This window comes from Ursus arctos, unplaced genomic scaffold (assembly GCF_023065955.2).
Source record: "Ursus arctos isolate Adak ecotype North America unplaced genomic scaffold, UrsArc2.0 scaffold_23, whole genome shotgun sequence".
Lineage (NCBI taxonomy): Eukaryota > Metazoa > Chordata > Mammalia > Carnivora > Ursidae > Ursus > Ursus arctos.
Window position 1 is genome coordinate 42,917,913 of NW_026622908.1, and position 22,661 is coordinate 42,940,573.

The window sequence follows — 22,661 nt, forward strand, 5'->3', positions numbered from 1 at the left end:
GCTGTGCTCTTTTCAAGCTTGATCTCCACCATGATGCTCTGACAGTCTGTCGTTCCCATCAGAGGAGGAGCCTGAGGGTCAGAGAGGCTGCAGCTCACCCAAGCTTTGCGTGGATAGTGGTGAGGGAGGAACCTGCACCCTGGTCTGTGGCCCTCTGACACAAAACCCGTACTCCCGAGCAAGCACACACTTCCATCCTTAACACAGCAGGCTTGTGGCAGGCCCGAGACTGACAGGTTTATAGCGGCACAACTGGGCCAAGTCTCGTGGAGCCAGAATCTGAAGCTGGAGCATCCACCTCAACGCAGCCTTTACCTTGAGAGAACAAGGAGTCTGGAAGCCTCTGTGCACCTGCCGGGCAAAGGCAGGAGCCCCCACAGCATCCTCAATCTCAGGGGGGGGGCCGGGGAAGGAACAAACTGTCAGAAAAGTTCCAGGGTGAGATGGACTGGCCCCAAGCCAGGGCTTCACACTTCAATGGCTCAAAATATGATCTTGAAACAACTGTGGTTTATAAATCGGGCAGATTCTTCAATCTCTCTACTCAATGCTTGTGGGAGCACAAACCGATAAAAGCAATCTGGGAGCCTGTAGTGGGCTTCGCTCAGGTAGCCACTGGTGTCTATCCCCAGAACTCTTCAGAGGGGAAGGGAAAGATTTTGGCACAAAGATGGTAACTGACCACCCTTACCAGCCGCAAAAACCAGAAACGACCTGTCTAGCAACGGAGGGCTACGTACCTAAGTTACGAGACATACACACCTACAGTTCTAGAAAGAACAGTGACCTGGAGGATGCTTTCAACTAATATTAATTTTAAAAGTAGAACAGAAATTCTGCACATAACATCTCAATTGTGTCACGCTACTTATATGTTAAAATAAATAAAGAGGGGACAGAAGCAGGAGAGTTACAGCAGGCACCGGCGATGCCACGCTGGGCCGGCAACTCCCTTGGCCTGAGCCTCCGGCTCCCCGTCTGAAACACGGGAGGTCGGACCCTGTCCCGGCACACCGGCCGAGCCGCCTCAACATCCGGGTTCTTAGGGCGGGGGTCTGAAGCTTTTTTTTATTTACTCCTTAATTCTTACAATAGGCATATGATGCTTTCTTTCTTTCTTTTCTTTCTTTTTCTTTCTCTTTTTTCTTTTTTCTTTCTTCTTTCTTTTTTCTTTTTCTTTTTTTTTTTTGCAAAAGAATCTTAAGCAGGCTCCATGCCCAGCGCAGAGCCAGATGCAGGTCTCCATCCCACAACCCCGAGATCATGCCCTGAGCCGAAATCAAGAGTCGGATGCTTGACCCACTGAGCCACTCAGGCACCCCACATGTAATGCTTTTCTAATGATAATTTTTTAAAAAGTACCTAGATCCCTGACTGCTCCCTAGCACAGCAGAGATGCGCTGAGCTCCCAAGGAGCCACTGATGCGGATTTTACTGGAAACCTGGAAGCTGCCCCTTCCCAGAGGCTGACGCCCCCACCGCGCCCCGACCCACTCACTCGGTGATCTCCTCGGTGACAGTGTGTTCCACCTGCAGGCGGGAGTTGACCTCAATGAAGTAATGCTTGCCGTGTCTGTCCACCAGGAACTCCACCGTGCCCGCGTTCTCGTAGCCCACCTGTGGGGTGGCCGGGTCAGTGGGGGCCGCACTGATGGGGCCTGGCGGCCACTCCAACTCACCCACAGCCATCGGGCCAGTTCCAAAAGGAACAGACCGCCGCATGCCCTGTCCCAACGGATGGCACAACCAGCCCTGTCCCGTGGGGCAAGCGCCTGCAGCCCATGCAGCCCATGGCTGGGCCCCTGCCTGGCCGGCTCCCCAGGACTTCACCAAGCCTCTGACGGCTGCACCTGGCTTATCTGGGGCAAGACATCAGGAGGTGTCACCGGCCCCAGACTCGGCACCCTCTCCTCAGAGAACAGGCCCCACCATGCCTACCCTCGCCTCTGCTGGACCTTCTCATTCTCAGAGGGTTTTCAGAAAGTTCCCCTCTGCTCTACTCGTCACCACCTCTGGCCATGACCCAAAGAGGTGTCCTCTGAGAGGAACCAACAGTGATGATTCTAATGCAAGATCCAACCCTCATTCCCGTCTCACTCTGGTTCTACCAAAACCACAGAACAGTCTTCAGTCAACTCCCTCCAATCTGCTATAGAGTGACACGTGGCCTATGCCAATAAATTAGACCCAACTCCAAGTAAGATTACTCTTCTTATGAAGTAACCCAAATGTCGACTCTAAATTAGACCGTAACCAAGCCTCTTATTAACTGTGGCTAAGACCTCTCTGCAGAGCACTGACCCTGTCTTTCAGCTGGGGGAGGTCACAGAATCATCTGCTGCCCGACTAGAGGTCTGAAGGAGCACAGCTCTGGAAGGAGAGCAGGACCAGGGCCTACCCCATCTGCTGGGAAGGCAGATCTGAGAAGATGCTCTCACTCGGTGCCCCAGGAAAGGGAGGCAGGGGTGGGGGCAGGATGCCTGGACTCTGCAAGGGTGTGGGCTCAAAGAACAGCCAGCAGGACCCCTGCTACAGGCCTGGCCACAGCAGGTGCTCTCCAGGGCGAACCTGGGGGTAAGTCACTGCTGGGGGAGCCAGCTGCCATCTCCCGCCTCCATGCCCCAGTAGAACAAAGACTGGCAGAGGAGGACCTGAGGATTCAATGGGGGGCAATAAATGTGATGCGGGGGACGACTGAGAATGAATGAGAAGAAATGCCTTAATAATGTTTCTTAATCTTGACAGAATCCACTGAATCTCATTCCTTTTGTTTCAGGGGTTAGTCAGTGCCACGCAGAAACCCCATCTGTGCAGAGGAAGTGGCCAGGGGCCTCTTTCCCTCCCTCTTCTCAGCCTTTCTGGACTCCAGGCTTGGTCTCTGGGCCTGGCACCTCTGCTCTCACACAGTGAGGATCCCAAGGACCCTGTGTCAGCCCTTTCTCCTCCCAGACAGTCCTTACCCCTCCCTCCCAGAGCCAGTCACTCTGGGCCTCCCTGCCCCCTAGCACACTGTCCACATCCGGACAGGACCCCTGGCAAGAGGCCTAAGCTGGCAGGAGCTCAGAAGGAGCCTCTAGGAATAGGCTCCTTATCTCCACGTGGGAGACTGTCCCCGAAGCCCCCTGCCCTTCACCTGCTTAGCAAGTTTAACAGAGTCACTGGTGAGCCGAGTCCGAAGCTGGGGGTCCAGGTGGGCAGCAGGGGCAATCTCGACCACTTTCTGGTGCCGCCGCTGGATGGAACAGTCTCGCTCATACAGGTGCAGAATGTTCCCATACTGGTCTCCTACAGTGAAAGGGAAACTCAGCTTCTCCAGGAATCTAAACACTTTCTAAATACCCACCAAACCCCATACAACTATTGGGGCTAATCAATGCCTGCTCCCAGCAGTCGGGGCAGTGAGGAGAGAAACTGCCACCACCAAGGCCTGGGCCCTGACGAGTCCAGCCTCCACAGCCTGCCTTCCTGGGGGAGGCTCTTCCTGAGGGACAGCTCCTGGAGACCAGTTGTCGTAAGCCCAGAAAGAGCAGGCCTGCTCGGCTCCTCCCTTGGGCGGCAGCCCTGTGAACGCCCCCACTCACCCAGGATCTGCACCTCAATGTGGCGCGGCTTCTCGATGAACTTCTCCACAAACAGCGCCCCGTTCCCAAAGGCGGCCAGAGCCTCCGAGTAGGCCCGGTTGTAGTTTTCCTCCAGCTCCTGAGCGGGCAGGCAAGCAGAACAGACACTGGGTCCTGAAGCTCTGTCTCACCCTCTGCAGGACCCCCACCCGCTCTCAGAACCCCGGGGTCTGCTCTGTGGTTGGCCTCACAGGTCAGCTGGGCTACCTGCTCTGCTCCCAGCCCTGGGCTTCTGCTCACCTCATAGCTGTGCACGACCCTCATGCCACGCCCCCCGCCCCCATAGGCGGCCTTGAAGATAATGGGGAAGCCGTAGGTGTTGGAGAACTCATGGGCCTCGTGCAGGGAGGTGATGGGGGCGTCTGTGCCAGGGACCACAGGGACACCTGTTGGGAGACAGGCATGTGGGTCCTCTGTAACAGGCTAGAATCCCTGCCCAAACCCACCAGCCCCCTCCTTGGACAGCCCCTCTTGAGCCGTGTGGTCCCCAGTGGCTTGTCTGCCACACGCACCTGCAGCGATGGCGATGGCCCGGGCCTCCACTTTATCTCCCATCTTGCGGACCACCTCGGGGCTCGGCCCAATGAACCGGACGCCAGCATCCTGGCAGGCCTGGGCAAAGTCCGCTCGCTCCGACAGGAACCCGTAGCCGGGGTGCACTGCATCCACGTTGTTCTCCTGTGGGCAGGAGCAGTCAGAGGAGCGCAGCACCTCTCCAATGCCTTCACACAGGCCCAGAGCCAACCCCGAGGCTCATGCACCTCCCCCCACCGCACTTGGTGCATGAACGCACGCATGCATTCATTCATTCATTCATTCACCCATCGCCTTATTCACAGACACTTACGCGGGCTGGCCTGGGGGGCAGGCACAGCACGCGGGCCCAGCCCGGCTCACCTTGGCCACCTTGATGATATCTGGGATGTGCAGATAGGCCTGCACCGGGGCAAGGCCGCGGCCAATGAGGTAGGCTTCGTCTGCTTTCTGCCGGTGCATCTGGCCTGTGTCCTGCTCTGAGTAGACAGCCACAGTGCGGATACCCAGCTCTGTGCAGGCCCGGAACACACGGATGGCAATCTCACCTTGGAGGGAGGGGGAAATAGACAAGACGCTAGATTCCTGGGTCCTTACAGAAGCAGAAGCAGGCAGGGAGCTGGAGCGCAGGGCAAGGGCAGAACAGGAACGCTAAGGGTGGGCTGGACACGTGGCTCCTCTCGCTCCCCCAAGGGACTCACCTCTGTTGGCCACCATGACTTTCTTGATGGGCTTATACTCCAGGCGCCGGACATTTGGGGAGGCAGCAGGCGCAGTGGAGCTTCGGCGGATACCCAGGAGCCTCAGGCCCCCACGGACGGTTTGGAACTTCAGCATCTGGGAAGTCAGAGCCGGGTTAGAGCAGTTTCAGCAAAGAAGGCCTCCCAGGAAGAGTGAGGGTCCCAGCTCCCACCCCCACCCCGTCCCATAGCGGCCCCACACAAAAGCCAGCAGCCTCACCCTCCTCAATTCCTGGCCAAGCTCAACATTCCCTGGGGGGCTGACGACGGTAGCAAAGTCAAACCCAAACAGAACCCAAGCTCACCCCAGCGCTCTAATAACTTTCTCAACACTTAGCTCCTAAACCAATCCTGCATGCCCTCGGTGTGCAGTGGTCAGAGTTCCCTTTGGTGCCCGCGGTGGGGCCCAGCAGCCTGGCTTTTAGAACCTCCCTGCGCCACACTGGCCCCTGCGTCCCTCCACTGGGGTTCCGCCTGGTCAGGCAACAAGGGTAACGACAGAGCTCTCGAGGAGTCAGCCTGCATCAATGTGCCGTCTCAGGAAGCAAAGCCTCTGTTCAGACTTCAGGAGCGCGACTTCACACGGGGCAGAAGGCTCCTTCTCTACTGACGGCTACTTGAAGTGCACTGAACTTCGGATATCACCCCGTTATCTCCCCCTCACAGGTCCACTAGCTGCCTGATCCCGTGAGATCTGCCTCATGTAACCGGCCCACTGGGAGGGGCATTCTATCCTGGGGGAGCCGCTGGAGCCCACCGCCCTGGCAGAGGATGATGGCACACACACCAGAGAGCACCGACCTCACCACGTCCTGGGCACCGAATGCCTGCTCTGCTCGGGGCCACAGGCAGATCTCAGGTGGGACAAGGCCCCGTACAAAGTCCAAACTACCATTCAGGGTTAAGTCAAGAAGAGGCAAAGCGCTGCTTTAGGACAAACACAGCAACAGAGCAGTACATAGGAGTGGTTAAGAAACCATTAACAGTTTCACCACAGACGAAAGAGAACAGTGAGGTGCCACTTTGCCTATTAAATTAGCAACAGTGTTGTGAAACAAGCAGATTTAGTGCTGGTAAGGCCTCAGGGAGACAGACCCGCAAGGTGAGGTCTGGATATCAGGGCAGCTCTCTGGAAAGCTCCCTGGAAATCCTATCAAGAGCCTTTGAAATATTTATGCCCCTTGGCCCGGTGGTTACCATTCTAGGAATCCAACCCAAGGAAATATTCTAAAATGGGAACCAAGATGGATGCAGAAAGATGTTCCAAACAGCATTATTTACAACAGCGACTAATCAGAAGCCACTTAAAGATCCAGCGCTAGGGCATCTATACAGACCTTATGTCACCATCACAGTTGATTGTTTGCACAGCTCTGGGGACAAGGGGAATGCTTATGATATAAAGCAATGCTACAAAAATTAAAACGGGGAAGAATATGATTTCATGAAGCTTTTTTTAGGCGAGGAAAATAACTGGAAGGAGCTCTGTCAGACAGCACGTCACTCACTCCCGTATTCTAGAATTGGGGCAGTGTTGTTCTTTTCCTTCTTTATGCTTCTCCATACAGTCTGTATCTTCTCCACTGGGAATGTCATTTACAATGAGAGGGCACAATGGAGACATATAGGGAAAGATCGGAAGATCTCTGCGCAAGAAAGCTGAGGGGAACGTCTGAATTGTCTCCCTGAGGGAGGTGAAGGACTCCCATATATCCTGCGAAACAACAGGCTGTGAGTGAAGCTGGGCTCCCTCCCCCCGACACACAGTGGGGCCACCTCACCTTCCTCACCTCTTGCCCCAGGTGAGCCGGCATCTTCCTCACCTGTCTACAGGTGAGCAGCCTCACGTGGCCGGTGCCAGTGGCACCAAGATTCTCAAACCTCCGAAAGTTTCGACTATTTCCGGGGAGACCCAATCTTTTCTCCCACCTGGGTGGGTTTGCTCCTGCTGCCACTTAGGCACTTACCCCATCGTCCTGTGTGCGAACACCCCCTCACACTCCCCACTCCCTTTTCCAGATACACAAAGGGATCCCTGGAGGCTGTGCAGAGGGTGGGCACCAACTGCCTCCCAGCTCACAGTGGGGAAAAGAGGGCGCCTGAAACAGCCACAAAGGCCTCGGAGACCCCCCCCCCCACTACGATGTCTGATCCTCACAGACCCTGCAGCCCAGCCTTCCCTGGCAATACCACTTTATACACCAAGGGCTGGGCTCTGGGCCGGGGCGCAAGCCTCCAAATGCCCCTGAACCCGTGTTCAAGCAGATCAGACCCTGGGGTGCAGGAGAGAGCCCGGCAGAAGTTAACAGAGAGGAGAGATCAGGGCCCACTCCCTGAAGCCAGGGCAGAGGGGAAAGGGGCACAGAGAGCAACCTCATCCAGCCGTTGGTGGCCCAGCGTGTGTGCCTGGAGTCCACACGCCCGGGTCTGCCCCCAGTTGGGTCTCCCCAAGCTGTGAGATCCGGGGACCCGAGGCCTCATTTCCTTGTCTGTGAAACTGGGCACCACCACCCCCAACCTCGGCGGGTCATCCTGGGGACCACTGAGCCCACGCCCTGAGCACGGAGCGATTGCTGGGCCACCAGCACTTTCCTCCCAGAAGAGCAAAGGGAGCAAAGGATCTCCGTCTCCATGCACCCCCGCAGCACCAGGCCCACCACCCCAGTGCTCCTGGCCCTCACTAGTCAGACCCGCACCCGGGATGCCACACAGCACCCTCCCCACAGCACTCACCCTGCACCAGCCAGACGTCCACAGCCGCTTCTGCCCAGGGAGGCCGTGGGCGGGTGGCTGCTCTGCCTGAGGCCGCTGGTACTGAGACACAAAGGTCTCAGGCACCAGAGTGCTAGCAGCCTGCGCTGTGGCCAAGACTGAAATCAGGGGAAGAGGCGCCCACAGTGGCTCTGGGGCCCGGAGCCAGGAGAGGCAAGAGGTTGTGTCATGAAGGCAGCAGGTGATTCACAGCCTGAAGCCCGCTCCCTTGATCCCCTGGGACCAGGATTGCAAGGGAGGTGGTCTGAGGCAGGATAGCAGCCAGCAGAGGGACAGCAGGCAGGCGGGACTGATAGAGGACCGACCGCCACTTGAGGTTAAAGGCACATAAACATCAGTGAGCGGGCAGAGCTGGGTCTGGGGAGGCCAGCAGGGAGGGGCTCAAGTACATGACGGGATGCAGTCATGCTGCTCCTCAGAGCCTAGACAGAGCCTGGCAGCTCCACTCCTAACGCAGTCACATACGACCCTGAGCCTACCCCCACCCCCTCCTGCCAACGCCAAGGCTAGGCTCCCCGGGACAGGAGGACACAGGGATGAATTACAATGTCCTCTCATTCCCAGAACATGTCCACCCTTCTTAGAACTTGGCTAGCTCAGCACCCAGCCTCTTCCCTTGTCAAACCTGTCCTACTCTCCTCCTAGACCTGAAACCCAGGGTTGGGGGGTTAGCTGCCTGGTGCTTCCTGAGGCCTTTCCAGAATCAACTACAGCTGGGGGAAACCTGCAGGACAGAGGTGGGCTGCCTCACAGAACCCTCTCCTCCGGGAAGCAGGACATTCGTGGGTCGTGTGTGATGAGACCATTCTGGGTATGTTGAGCTTACGGGCTCTGGGATGGGCCAAAGGGAGGCGCTGAGTGGGCAGATTCCACTGCTCCCTGAATCCCACCCCCTCTCCCAACCCGGGAGGGAGGAGAGGCCCCCTGTGCAGTGCTTGGGGGGGGGGGGGGGTCGGGTGGAGGCAGGAAGCCGCACTTGTCGGAGGCACCTGGCCAGATCCACCAGTAGAAGCAGAGCCCCTGAGGTAGGAGCGGAGGGCAGTGGGGAGGCCGCTGGGAACCAGACTCCCTTCCCACAGCCCTTCTAGAGGGGCTGCCTCTGGCATTAAATGGGGCCTCCTGATGAGAGACGAAGCCCTGGCATCGTGGAGTGACTCAAGTGCCAGCGTCTCCTCACAGTGGCACTTCCCCAAAAACAGCCTCCGGAATGCTGGCCTTCCTGCAGTTACTGTTCCAGGTGGCACCCTTGTCATCCACACACCAGGGCAGAGAACAGCCAAAGGTGCTGGTCACAGGTGAGTGGTGTGGGGTTGGGGCCAGGCTCCCATCTTGGGTTTTTGGTGGGTGGACGGTAACTAAGAAATCCTCAAACTCACTGACAGTTTGGCTAAGAATCTTCCTTAAAAGCTCCAAGGGGGGCACCTGGGTGGCACAGCGGTTAAAGCGTCTGCCTTCGGCTCAGGGCGTGATCCCGGTGTTCTGGGATCGAGCCCCACATCAGGCTCCTCCACTATGGGCCTGCTTCTTCCTCTCCTACTCCTCCTGCTTGTGTTCCCTCTCTCGCTGGCTGTCTCTATCTCTGTCGAATAAATAAATAAACTCTTTAAAAAAAAAAAAAAAAAAAGCTCCAAGGGACTCGTGAACCAAACCTGGCATCTTAGAAAGCCCTCACAGTGTCATATCAGCTGACCCTCCCTGACAGAGCTGGAACCCTTGGGCCAGGAAGGCCGCTCTCCCCAAAAGGACAGCCCCGCCGGCTGGATCTCCTCAGGAGGAGAGGCCACTCGGCTGCTGCCAGAGCACAGCGAGCCTCTGGTTCCCCGCCCCAGGCGCACCATGTTGCCCTGCTCCACGCTGGGGACGCACATGAGCAAACATCTCCTTCCCTGACCTCAGTGATGGGGAAAGAGAAAAGCAACGACCATCAGCCACAGATCCCTTACCCTGGTTTCCTCTCCAGGGAGCTGACAGTCCCAGAGAGTCCTGTTCGCTATTTTCTGCAAATGCCAGCTGACAGATCTCTTTCCTTGGCCTCGGGTTGTGCATTAGAGACAAGGAAGAAGATGGCTTTGACTCTCACTTGGGACGTGTAAACAGCACCCTGCCAGTAGCATGAGGCACAGTGAAGCTGGGAGCGTCTGCAACACCTGCTTTCTCCCCGCTGCCTCAGAGCATGACTCCACACTTCCTATTCTCTCTGAGCTTCGATTTCTCCTCCAACACTGGATCAATAAGCTCAGCGTTCTTCGAGAAGGCAGTGATAACAACCAAGTCAGGAAGGTGCTAGAACGACCAGTGGAAGGAGGGAGGGGAAAGGTCCGGACACCTTCTGCCCAGTCTCGATGATCCGCCCACTTGGCTTCGAGGACACGCAGCGCTCCCCAAGCTGGGCCTACACGCCAGCCGGCGCCGGCAGCTGGGGACCCGTGCTGACCGCACACCGAGCGGCGCCTCTACTCTACCAGGTACTGAGCTACGCCGGGTGTTCTGCAGGTACTTACGATTCCTCATCGCCCCCTGTACAGATAAGGAACCACACCCAGGTCACCCAGCAGGGCTGTTTTGAGCCCTGTGTGCATGCTGCCCTCCAGAGCGGGAGCTCTGATCCATTAGGGCATATGGAGTCTTCACCAACTAAAGGAGTAAGTTGTGGCTTTCACCAAAAGCACAGCACGACAGGTGCTTGAAAACCAAACCCCCCAAAACCCCCACCTGATAAAAGCCATGTCACTGGCCTGAACTTCCAGCAGGGCCACCAGTGGCCTCTGCAGGTCCTACCAGGGAGCAGGCCAACAGTGCCAGCAATCCTGTGTCCCCACTAAGCTAGGGCAGCTTCAATTTGTCCAATAAATCATCAAAACGTCGACCTAAACTACATCTCCCAGGCTGCCTCTTGCAACCAGGAGCAGCACAAAACTCTGCTGTCAGGCCATCCTCGTCCACATTTTGGTCCACACAGGATGGTCACTGTGCTCAGGGTGGGTGTGCTCTCAGCCAGAGGAGCCCTGCTGGGACCAGCATAAGGCAGCCACCTGTGTAGCCGCTGTAGCCAAGCATCAGGCCCTGGAACTCTCCTTCAAGGATCTAGACTGCTTCCACCCTAAATATCCCTCATGTAGCAATTCCTGCAGCCTCGGAGGGCAGCTGTGGGCAGGCGGCACACCAGAAGGGAAAGCCGTGGCCCTGCTTCGGGGTGCCTGGCTGATGGAGATTTTGGAAGCCCACAGTCTGGAATGCCTGCCACCCGTTCCCAAGCCCCTCGGCACATCCACGTCAGAGGTGTGGAGGAGGGCAGCCAGAGGGGGTGAGAAGAAGGGAGAGTGGCTCAGAAACAAGCCCCAGGAATCTCCAAATGAACGAACAAGCCTCCCATACATCTACTTCCCTGACCCTCCCAGCACCAGCACCCCCACCAGGCTCCATCCCTGGCCCCCAGCTGGCCTCAGCAGTGCCAGCAAAAGCACATCAAAAGCAGAAAGAAGGAGTTCTTGGCAGAGGACTCCAGCCGTGGCAGAAGCGAGCCTCTGATGGATGGGGCCGCTCTTGGGGAGCTTTCTCTCCAGGCAGCTCTCTGCTGTCCTAACGTGTCCAACGGGGGCCCCAGGGCTAGCGACCAGCAGGGACAGATGAAAGGAAAGGACTCAGCCGGTATCAAAGCGCCCAAGAGGGCTTGACTAAGGCGGAGTGTCTGGGTAGGGGAGCTGAAGGGAAGACACAAAAACAGTAAGGTGACAGATGAAGAAGAAAGGAGAGCCAGAATACCAAAGTCAGAGACGGGAGTGGAAACAGCAGGTGGCCTGGGGCAGCACAGCTGGCTCCCACCGGGAGTGGCCGCCATGGTTCAGAGCCACGCCAGCATGGCTCCACAAGCCCTTGATTTAAGGCAGTAGGGAGAGGAGAAGAGTGTGGGACAGCCACACTGGAAAAAATGGTGCTGCGTGGGCTGCTGGGATATACAGGCAGGGGGATGGAGCAGGCTCAGAGAAAGACGGCGAGCCAGGGGTCTGGGCCTGCAGGCAGTGGCAGGGAAGGACAGAAGGGTGAGGAGGGGGTAAGTGGCATAGTGTGGCTGCCCTGACCCAGCCTCTTTCAAGGGCAAGGAGACTTGCAGGTTGAACACCGCCCCCTGGTGCAAAAGGAGAGCTACTGCCGACCTGCACATGCCTGCCCAGGTACCAGAGCGTCAGAAGGCCACTCGCCCTGATGGCTCCACATCCTTTAGGACTCACTCAGAAGGCATTCCTGGACATCCCATCTCCTCAGCAAGCTCCACACCGTCCCTGGAAAAGCTCTGTCACTGTCCTTGCCACACCCCACTGTCTTCCTGTCTATGGAGGATGTCTGTGAGGTCACATCTGTCCTCAGAAGGAGCACTTTATGTTGTAATGATTCGTTGACTCATCTCACAAGACACTGGGAGGACCTTGGGGATGGGATCCTTAATTTATATTGTCCTTCGTGGTCTCCCAAGCACTCTGTACTGTGCCTGACACCGTGATTAAATGTCTGGGGAATAAATGAACGAACAAATGAACGAACCCTCCAGATCACATGCGTTTCCAGAGATATTATGGAATGCTGAGACAAAGAGTCATACCCCCTTCCAGGAACAGCACACACAAGTTAGTGGGACATTCAAGTGCCCCTTTCACACAGATTAGAGCCCAAAGTGTTGACAAGGAAGTTTAGCTAAAAAGGCAAGGTCAGCAAAAAGCACCTCCCAAACGGAAGATGGGAACCAGGATGGCTGCGCAAGACAACAGCACTGAAGCCTCCATCTGGACAGTGGCTGGACAGTGGCTGTGCAGGGAGACAGACCCCAGAATGCAGCAGGCACACAGGTGGGGCAGGAAGCTCCCCAACCCCTGGGCACACCACCCCAGCTGGAGAATCACGGAGGCCCCCTTCCCCACTTGCTCACCCAGTTCACCCCAATCCCAAGGTGGTAGGAAAGCGGATGCCAGTGTATAGGCTGCACCGTGTTCCCCATGGAGGTCTATGGAAGCCCCAACCCCCAAGACCTCAGAATGTGACCTTAGTTGGAATTGTGGGGGTATTCAGTGAAAACGAGGCCTCTGGGGGAGGGGCCTAATACAATATGCTCGGTGTCCTTATAAAAAGGGGAAATTTGGAATCAGAGAAAGATAAACACAGAGGGCAGATTATGTGAAGACACAGAGGGAGAAGACAGCCATGTATCCAGAAAGATTCATCTAGAAGGACTGCTGGAAAGTACCAGTTTCTCTCAGAAACTAACAGATCCGGGTTCCCCACTAATGACCAGAACCTACAGAGACCCTAAAACCAAGGACCAGGACCAGGGGGGACACAGGCTGGTAAATACGCTCCCCTTCTTTCACCTGCTCAGGCTGACACAGGCCACAGCAGGGCCTTCAGAGCATGGAGCTATTTAGGACTGTGATCAGTGTCCCCCTCCAGGGAAGGCTGAGTGGGAGGCAGTGACCACGAGCAGCACGAGCACGCAGCTGCAGGGAGAGCGGGCAGTCAGCAGGACGACCTCCTGAAGGACACCAGGGCCAAATCTTCAAGGACAAGGAGGAGAGGGAGGTGGCTCAGGTGTGGGGCAGCTGGAGCAAAGGCAAAGGAGTGAGCAGCCTAGTGGCTGTGCACGGAGGCCAGAGACAGCAGTGGAGACGCTCAGGACGAGGCCAAGAGCCGGCACCTGGACTCTGACACCAGGTCAGGAGCTCGCGAGCACAGCAAGGGCGGGGACTGTGTCCCCCGGGGTCGGGAGGTGCCAGCCAAGAAGCCAGGCAGGGGAGAAGAGACCTGCAGTGTGGCGGGACCCCTCTGGACATTCTGAGGAGGTTGGATGTGAGGAGGAAAAGACCAGAAGGTGGAAGACAACCGAGGAAGATGTTCTAATGCAGGCAAGAGACGAAAACCCAGAAACGCGGCGGCAGCAGTACCACCAGCACCTCTTAGATGAGGGGCAGCGGCTACAGGTAAGGATGACTCGAGGCTCCTGCTTGAAAAGCAGGGATGAACAGTGGTGGTACCCAGTTAAAGAACACAGAAGTGGCTGTAGGTAGTGAGCAGCGAGGAAGATCAACGCCTGTGGCCCCCGTGAGGGCCATGCGGTCCTGAGTCCCCTGTGGTCACATGCCAGGTCATCCAAACCCCCGTGACAGTTCCCCGTGTCCTGAGAGCATGGGTCTAAAGCAGTGGGAGGTGAAACCCAGGCAGGCCAGATGGCGCTGCCCTTGGGCCCAGGCCCTGTAAAGGCTCCACCCCGGGCGACAGGCGGCCGACAGAGCCTGGGGAACCGGGGAAGGGAGGCCAGGCAGGACAGGGACACCGCACGCCCCTCAGCTTCCACAAAGCAGCCCCGGGCTGACGGGCAGGCAGCACAGCGAGAACCCGTCTCTAGGAAGCCACCAGCCCAGGGGGGAGCCACAGTGACCAACACTTGGCAGGTGCGGGGGGGGGGGGGGGGAGCGGCTGCCTCAGTCTCCCCTCTGAGGCCAGGGACGAGCAGCCCTTGAGTCCTGCCACACCCAGGCTTTCCAACTTGCATTTGTGTCAGTCTTCAGTATGAATGGACAGCCAAGATCACCAGCTATTTGAGGTGATCATTCCAAATTCACCAAAACAAATGGGGAATAAAAAACAGGGAACTTTGAGGAGAAGAGTAATATGGAGAGCAGATAGTTAGAAAAAAAACTATAATTAATCTCAAAGAAGTAAGAGAAGCTATTGCATTGAGAGGCGGCAGCTATTTTAAAGGCAACGAGAAAGAGCTCTAGGAAATTAAAAATAGAGTTGCAGGCATTTTTAACCATAATAAATAGAAGAATGAGAAGACAGCTGAGGACATCGCCCGGAGAGCAGAAGAGGAAGACTGGCACATGGCAGTCCCAGGGCTGGGGACGTGCACTCCGGCGGTGGTGGCGAGGGCGCTTGGAGATGCCAGTGTGACGCCGCAAGTCCCACCTGGCAAGGGGACTGGGCGGGATCCACCAGCTTCCTGCATGAGTTTGCTGGCACCACCGTCACGAATTACCACAGACTTGATGGCTTAAAGCAACAACGATCTATTCCCTCTCCGTTTTGGAAACCAGAAGTTCAGCATCAGTTACATGGGCCCAAATAGAGGTGCTGGCAGGGCCACGCTCTCCCCAGAGGCTCAGGAGGGGGTGTCATACCCCACAGCCCCCTGCTTGTGGCGCCTGCTGGACACCTCTACTTGTGGCCACATTCCTCCAGTCTTGGCCTCTGTGGGCATTCGGCCTTCCCTGCCGTGTGTAATCTCCTGCCTCTCTCTACTGAAGACATGTGTGACAGCATTAAAGGGTCCCCAGATAATCCGGGGCCATCTCCCCATGTAAAGGTCCTTCCCTTCATCACCTCCACAAAAACCCTTTTGCCATTTAAAGGTTCCAGAGATGAGGACCCGGAGATCTTTGGGAGCCATCATTCAGGATACTACGCTTCCAAAAAGGAGAACGAGAAGGTCACGTTAACAGTCTTCAACAGTGACACTGAGCCAGAAGCTACTTCGGAGGGAAGATGTCCTCCCCACCTAGAACTATCCACCCACCTAGATTACCAATCAAGTTCGGGAGCAAAATAAAGACCTCTTCGGGCACATCCAGCAAACGCAAGCGCAAGCTCGCTGCCCATGAGCCTGTTTGCCTGGGAAGCTCCTGGGGGAGGGGCACTAACAAGACGGTGGGGGGCGAGGGAGGGAATAAGCCAAGATGAGGAACATGGGAGCTGGCACAGAAAGAGGTGAGGGGAGCTCTCGGAAAGATGGTGACAGAGAACCACTGCCTGGACAACGGCAGAGCCCAGAAGGGTTTCAGGAGAGGAAGGGAAAGGGGGGATAAGTAAACAACAAAAAAGGCTAGACTGCCTGAAGCCCTTGAAAGAATGGAGAGGAGATGGCGATTTGCAATTCAGGCATGAAGAATGAGGCAAACAGTAACTCCAGGAAACTGAGAAGTTATACAAGAAAATGTTACTACGTATGCACCTGGGGTTCTAAAGTGTGAATATTTACTTGATTTTAATAATGTACAAACTAAAAATATACTTAAACAAAAACAGCTACCTAACCAGGGAAAGTGGGTGCAGGTGGGGGGCTGGAGTGGAGGTAAAAGCAAGCGAAATCCCCCACAGCAGGAGCCCAGCGGGCAGAGTCAAACGCCCTGTGCAAACAGAGGTGTCAGCAGCTAGGAGTAAAGGGTTTGTCTTCTCTGGGGAGACAATCAGGGAGGGCAGGTTGGACAGGGGACTGCCGGAGTTTTTACAGGCCTCATGACACAATCTGACTTCTGCAAGTGTCCACACGTATTATTTCGATAAAATTACAGTTAAAGTTAACAAAAGGAAAAGCACACTCTACAAACAGCTGCAGTTTCTCCTGCTCTTCTTCCACTCCCACCCCCCTATCCTCTTCCTCCTCCCCTGATCCCCAGGGGCTACCACAAGCCAGTCACTGGGGGTGTTCCTCCTTTGTGGATTTTACACTGTTTAGACAGATGTGTACCCAGACCATATACTTGTGTTCTAATTTTTCCATAAATAGGATATACTGTCATTTTTTAACTCGCTTTTTTCACCCAACATATTTGGAATCTATCCACACTGATACAAGTCGATCTAGCTCATTAATTTTAATGGCTGTATAACAGTATACATACCACAGCTCATCCATGCCCAAACGCGGGACACAGACCAGAGGTCGTCTCCAAATCTTAGCTATTAAAAACTGTGATGTATAGATTGGCAAATGGATCACTGTTGAAACCGGGGGACAGGTACATGAAATTCATTGTACTATTTGCTCTCTTTTTATGGATGTTTGGAAACAATAATAATCTCAAGTAAAATGTTAAAAAATGAATAACCTTGAACCCATATACAAAATGTGTGGGAATCTCTCCAGGGCCTACACGTAGAACTGGAACTGCTGCCTCGGATGGCAGGCACATTTTACACTATTATTTTTTTGGGGGGGGGAGTGAGTGAGTGTGTGTGTGCACAAGTCAGAGTGGGGGGCAGGGGCAGAGGAAGAGACAGAACCCCAAGCAGGCCCCACGCTCAGTGCAGAGCCCAATGTTGGGCTTGATCCCATGACGCTGAGATTATGACCTGAGCCAAAATCAAGACTCAGAAGCCCAACTGACCGAGCCCCCCAGGCGCCCCCGGCAGGCACATTTCAAATGTCAATACTGCCAAATAGCTCTCTAAAGCCGTTGTCCCAATAATTCATGCAGCCACCAGGAGCACAACAGAATTGCTATTTCCCCACATCTCTGCCAACTCTTCTGTCAGACTCTGATTTTTGTCAATCTCATGGGTAGAAAGTCACTTCTCTGATTATTAGTAAAGCCGGATATTTTCTCAAGATTGTTGAGATAATTTTTAGGCTTTCTCTTTTATAAATTGCCTGTTCATATCATCTGCCCCTTTTTCTACTGGACTGGTTGTCTTTTTCGTACTGATTTTTGATAAGTCTTCATGTATTCTAGATATGAGCCATTCTCCATTATACACGTGGCAGGCATCTTCCTGCACAGCAGAGTAGTTAGTAAGTCCTAGGAAGAGGACAGGGAGAGGCAGTGGGGAGGGCAGTAAGAGATGGAGCAAGCCGAGGGCAGGTCTCCCTGGTGGTAGAAAAAGAACACCTCCCTCCTCTGAGACTGAAGTGTCTACATTTGCTGGGACAGTCCCAGTGGAAGCACGCCAGTGCCTGGCCACAGACAGCTATAATATGTAGCTGGTCGGGACCCAGTGTCACCTGATGCACCGACCGGGCCAAGGCCTGAAATGACCAGCAGCTCTTGCACTGTGGCTCTCCGGGCTGAGAAGCCCAGACATCACATTCCAGAAGGCGCCACCGGAAGAGCAGCAGCCCAAGGAAGAGAAATCTGCAGACAGCAGGGCATCCTGTTCACATGCAAACTCCTTGTTGGCAGCAGCTGTTCCAAGAAGCAGGAATAATGAGTCCAAGCTGCATTAGAGATGACTGATAATTTAACTTTAAGAAAACCGTCTGGCCAGTCAGATCAGCAAAAGATACAGATTAGACAGAGCAGTGGCATTTCCCTCTGAAGGGGTTTTAAAAGAATTTAGACAGTTTTCTGAATGAGTCGGTTTAGGTCAAGTGACTCTTTTGGAATAGCAAAATGTCAGAGCGATTGTATGAGACTTCTTGAATTTCTGTTGTGATTATCCTCAGAGAATGGGGAAGCCCGGCAGTCTTCTACCTGTATTTTGGCAAGCTCCTACAAAATGCTGTTTTAATATTCTGCCTTTAGAGGAACAAAAGCAAAAGTTAAACACGTTTGGAGTTTAGATATTAAGTACGTTTTACTTTACAGCATACCACAGACCAGAAACCCGCAGCCCCAGCACAATCCGGCCAGAGAACCATGAGCAGCAAGACCATGCACTTCATTCTTCCTCCCACACTCCTGACTCTGTCCTCAACCAACATAAAACTAGCTGAGGGCTGCCATTCGGTTAAAATCTGATTTTCAGATAAATAACATTTTTATCAAAGTGTGAGTATATCCCATGCACTATTTGGGGCACATTACAAAATTATTTGTTGTTTATCTGAAGGTTAAATTTAACTGGGCATCCTGTATTTTACCTGTATTTTACCCCAACAAGCCAACGGTGCTGAGGGTCGACTGGGTATGAGGAAGAAAGAAACACGTGAAGAAAATTCTCAGATGCTGGCAGAGGACAGGGATAACACTGGTTAAGATGCCAGGGTCCCACTGCCTGGGTTCAGATCAGGGCTCCACCAGGCCCACCGACTCTGGGCAAGCTGCTTGAGCTCTGACCGTCAAGTTCTTCATCACAGTGACAGCAACGGCACAGACCAAATGAGTTAATGCTTGTGAAGTGCTCGGATCAGTGCCTGGCACAGACAGAGGCAGCCTTTATCACAACTGTCAGCTTTTCGTATTAGAAGCTGGACCTTGGGCCTGGCCCTGCTTCTGATGGACAAAGGTGGCGGGGGAAGGGCTATGAAGGGAGAGCCAGAGGACAGCTGAGGCCCAGTTGGGGCTGGGGCTGTGCCATGAAGCACTGTTTCTCGCGAGGACACTCTGAAGCACGCCTCGACCCCAAGAAGACAACCTAAGAAACAGGGTCCGCCTACCAAGCCGCATCGTGTCATCAAGGACCCACCATGAGCCACATACAGCAGATGCGTTTCGCTCCTGCTCGCTCCCACTGGCTCCCTGACTCTGCTTCTGTCCAACTCCATGCTCAATGGCATCGCACTGGGAGCCTACACTCGGCCATAGTGGGCAGATGGATACCACAGAAATTGGCAAACTCCGCAATCAGGGCGCTTTCCTCACCTCCCAGACAGCTGCCGAAAGAGCACCAGATGGCCTGAGTAGCCCACCTTGACACAGAGATAGGCAGGGGGGTGGCCGCGTGAATGGCACCCCTTCTCCATTTTCTCTTTTCGCTACAGAACCCAAATAAAGAGGCTTCTGTTTCTTTTGTAAAAGCCTGATATACAAGTGCTTAATTCAGTTAAAACATGAGGGTGAGCTAAGGAAGAAATGAATTTGGCACACTCTCCATGTCTTAAGGCAGTTTAGAAGCCATTCCGCAACACCAATTAACCTGTGAGAACATCAAACTAAAGATTCTTCTGATAATCTCATTTAACAACATGATAATTATTCTTTTGTTTTCTAAGGGACTGTTTCCTTTGTTCATAGCCTTGACACTTTGTCTCCCCCTCCCTCTCTCTTAACCAACACAGACATTTGCAGGTTGAAGTGTGAGGATTTAAAATAACAGCTGTTGGATGTATGGCAAATGTCTACCCTACAACAGCACTTACCCCTCCCTCCTCACCTCTTCCTGCTCTCCCAAATACACACATCCCCAAACCCAAGCCCAACACTTCTTCCTGTCTTCCATCTCCCCAGGAACTATTCAGTTTAGGGTTTGGGGGTATGGGGGTCATCTTCAGCTCTTCAGCCCTTCCCTCCCCCTCACCCACCCAGGTCAAGGAGGCCTGTCAGTTCTCTTAAAGCCTTCGTGTCCTCCTTCCTTTCATTTCTACAAACACACCCTAGATTCTCCCCTTCACGTTACTTCAACTAGTGCGAGAGACTCCTAACCATTACCAACCATTACCCTCGGTTGGATTTGCTACCAATCCACACTATACACCAGTGGTAGTCAGCACCCCCAAATATAGGCCTTATTTCAATAGTATAGGCTCTCCCTCCCGCAGGCCCTCTCCTATCATCAGTGCAACCTGCCTTTCCAGCCTGATAGCCCAACAGTCCTCAGCCTCCTGAATCTTGTAACTCCAGCCAAACTGCCTCCTCCTTATTCCTGAAGAATCCAAGCACTCTCCATCTCCCTTGGAGCACATCTTCCCTGGCACGCCCCCGCCTGATCACCCCTCTCCTTGTGCGGACCTGTGCAAAGCCTGTTTCTGGCTGGGTTACGCATCTCATTGTCCTTTCTCCTGAAATCCCACCGAAACTTGAGTGAAGAGTTTTTTGTTGTTGTTTTTAAAGCTCTAAAGCCCCAAGGACAGAGAGACCAGGAGAGGAAACCCCAGCCATGCAACTGTGGAAGCTGGAAGGCAGCCCTCAATACCTGACCTCAAGGCCCCTATCGGGTGCTGGGGAAGGCTGCACATCCAGCAGCTTCCTCCACAGAATCCACAAAAGGCTAGGGAACCGTGGCTCCAGAGCCCCTGGGACTGGGATGAACTGCTCCTCACAGAGCTGGAGGCCAGCCCTCTCCTGCCCTCTCCTAAAGAACAGGAGAGGGCAAAGCCCAGGGTCTATACTGGGGTGGGTATATGAGGCCCAGCTGAAGGCCTGGTTACCTTGTCAAAAACGGTGGAGGAATGTTAAGTAAGCCTACACATCCTGTCCCCTTACCCCACTCCACTCCCACAACACAGCAGCCTGCCCTTCCCCTCCTCGGAGACCTGACCCAGCTCAAGAGGGAAGACCTCAGGATACTGACACTGAGGTTCCCCAACAAATGACACACGCATCACCTACTGTGCAGCTCGGAAACCGGACTCCCAAGCAGGTTGTAGCCCCTGCAAGCAACCATGAGCAGGCAACCAAAGGTCACCGGGCAGCAGAGGACAGAAGCCCTCAAAGGCAGAGACCAAAAGAAAGCAGCAGAAAAAAGCAACTGGGAGGAAACAGCCTGTGCGAGGGAAAAAAAGACAAACACGCATTAACACCCTCCAGGATGTAAGGAAAGGCCACAGTGCCAGCAAATCAGCAGGCAGCTACGCACATCTTGTTAAAGGCCCATTCAGAGAGCAAACAGAGCGCCTGGAAATTAAAAATATGATGGGAGAAGCAAACGAATCAATAGAAGGGCTGGAAGACAAGGTAGCGGAGACCTCCTAGAAACGGAAGCAGAAAGACAAAGAAATGGGAAATAGGCCCGAGAGCGAAGAGAATCAGAGGGCCTGTCCAAGGGCTCCCGGAGCTGAATGACTGGAGTCTCAGAAAGAAAAACAAAGGGGTTACAGTAAATCCAAGAAACTCCCGGCACAGGAGCACATTTCCACATGGAAGGACGCACTGAGAGCCAAGAAGATGGATGAACCCACACCCACATCAGGCATGTTGTGAAATTTCAGGTCCTGTGAGTTTTCAGAAAAGGGGGAAAAAGGACACAACGAATCAGACATCAGCAAGGTTTGGATTTCTCAACAGCAACTTGGGAGGGCAGAAAAATACAAAGCAATCCTTCAAAATTGCAAAGGAAAATTATTTCAAACCTGAAACCCCTCATCCAGTTTAACTATCAATTATGTCTGCAGGTAAAATAAAGACAGGGGCTGCCCCTCCTGACCTCCCTAGCACTAGGCACTCCTTCTCCGGACGCTACTGTGGACGAGCTCCACCAAAACAAGGCCGGGGACAGGCCAGAAAGAGGGCAGGAGCTGCAATGAGAGGAGGCAGGGGGACCCCAGAGAGCAGGCCACGCAAGGAGAGGGGGTGTGCCGGGTAAGGTAAGGACCAGGCAGGACCCCCTCCAAGGGCACCCCTCTCTCCGGGGGACCTGAAGGAAAGTGGAGCCAGCATTCCTACTGATGGGACCATGGTGAGCCTGGCCAAACACGACTAGGAGGAAGGGAGGTGGCATAAATGACACCTTAGCCCAAGCCTTCTGTCCCTATGCACCAGCAGGGGAAGATGTCAAACCTGCCCCACTGACAGGAGCTCTGCTATAGAGACATACATTTGCTTATACGCGTGCAGAATATTCCTAGAAAGAGATTCAAGGCATGGGTAACACCAGGTGGCTTTGGGGAAGAGACATGAGGAAAAGGTCTATCTTTTACCATTTACCTTTCTGACTTTACATCATAGGACTGATTATTCAAAATATAAAGTAAATACAGGGCGCCTGGGTGGCTCAGTAGGTTAAGCATCTACCTTAGGCTCAGGTCCTGATCTCAGGGTCCTGGGCTTCCGGCTCAGCGGGGAGTCTGCTTCTTCCTCTGCCCCTCCCCCAGCTCGTGCTTGCTCTCATTCGTGATTTCTCTCTCGCCCTCTCTCTCGCAAAAATAAATTTTAAAAAAAGTAAATACAATATATGACAAGGGAATCCTACCACTCTTGAGGCCCCTCCCACAGGGAGCCTTCCCTGGTTCCCCAACCATGCCCCAGAGCCAGCCAGGTGTCCTCTTCCTGCCTGCCTCTCACTGGGAGATAGGTAGCTAGTGCTGTCTGAGGGTGGACCTCAAGCTCTCTGTGGTCAGATCTCACTCATTTCTGAACTCCCTCCAGGAGCTCAGAAGGGGAACTTTCATTTTCTCCCTATTGGATGCCACGCCCCTTCTAGTTTGCTTAATTTACACCACAATCCCAGGGGTTCTACCCTCACTTTACTGATAAGAAAAATCAGCCTCAGGAGGACCCCCAGGAAGAAGTCAACTTAAAAATCACCAAGCCTGTCCAAATCCAGAGCCCCTGTTTTTCACAAGAGTACCCAGTTT

The 22,661-nt window shown here is 54.2% G+C and overlaps 1 protein-coding gene across 11 annotated transcripts in view; it reads right to left on the minus strand.

Annotated features, from left to right (window-relative positions):
• PC (pyruvate carboxylase) overlaps positions 1 to 22,661 on the minus strand; it is a 94,126-nt gene that overhangs the window by 18,147 nt on the left and 53,318 nt on the right. For 9 of the 11 annotated variants that reach the window (XM_048214787.2, XM_026483095.3, XM_044378412.3 and 6 more), the window contains 7 exons: positions 4,856 to 4,991; positions 4,518 to 4,702; positions 4,133 to 4,298; positions 3,861 to 4,006; positions 3,582 to 3,699; positions 3,134 to 3,285; positions 1,499 to 1,617 (listed from right to left, as the gene is read on the minus strand). In XM_048214787.2, the coding sequence (XP_048070744.1) occupies positions 1,499 to 1,617; positions 3,134 to 3,285; positions 3,582 to 3,699; positions 3,861 to 4,006; positions 4,133 to 4,298; positions 4,518 to 4,702; positions 4,856 to 4,991 (1,022 nt within the window). Of the gene's footprint in view, positions 1 to 1,498; positions 1,618 to 3,133; positions 3,286 to 3,581; positions 3,700 to 3,860; positions 4,007 to 4,132; positions 4,299 to 4,517; positions 4,703 to 4,855; positions 4,992 to 5,695; positions 10,916 to 22,661 lie in introns of those variants that run through there. The other 2 variants (XM_026483096.4, XM_048214793.2) reach the window with 2 other exon arrangements.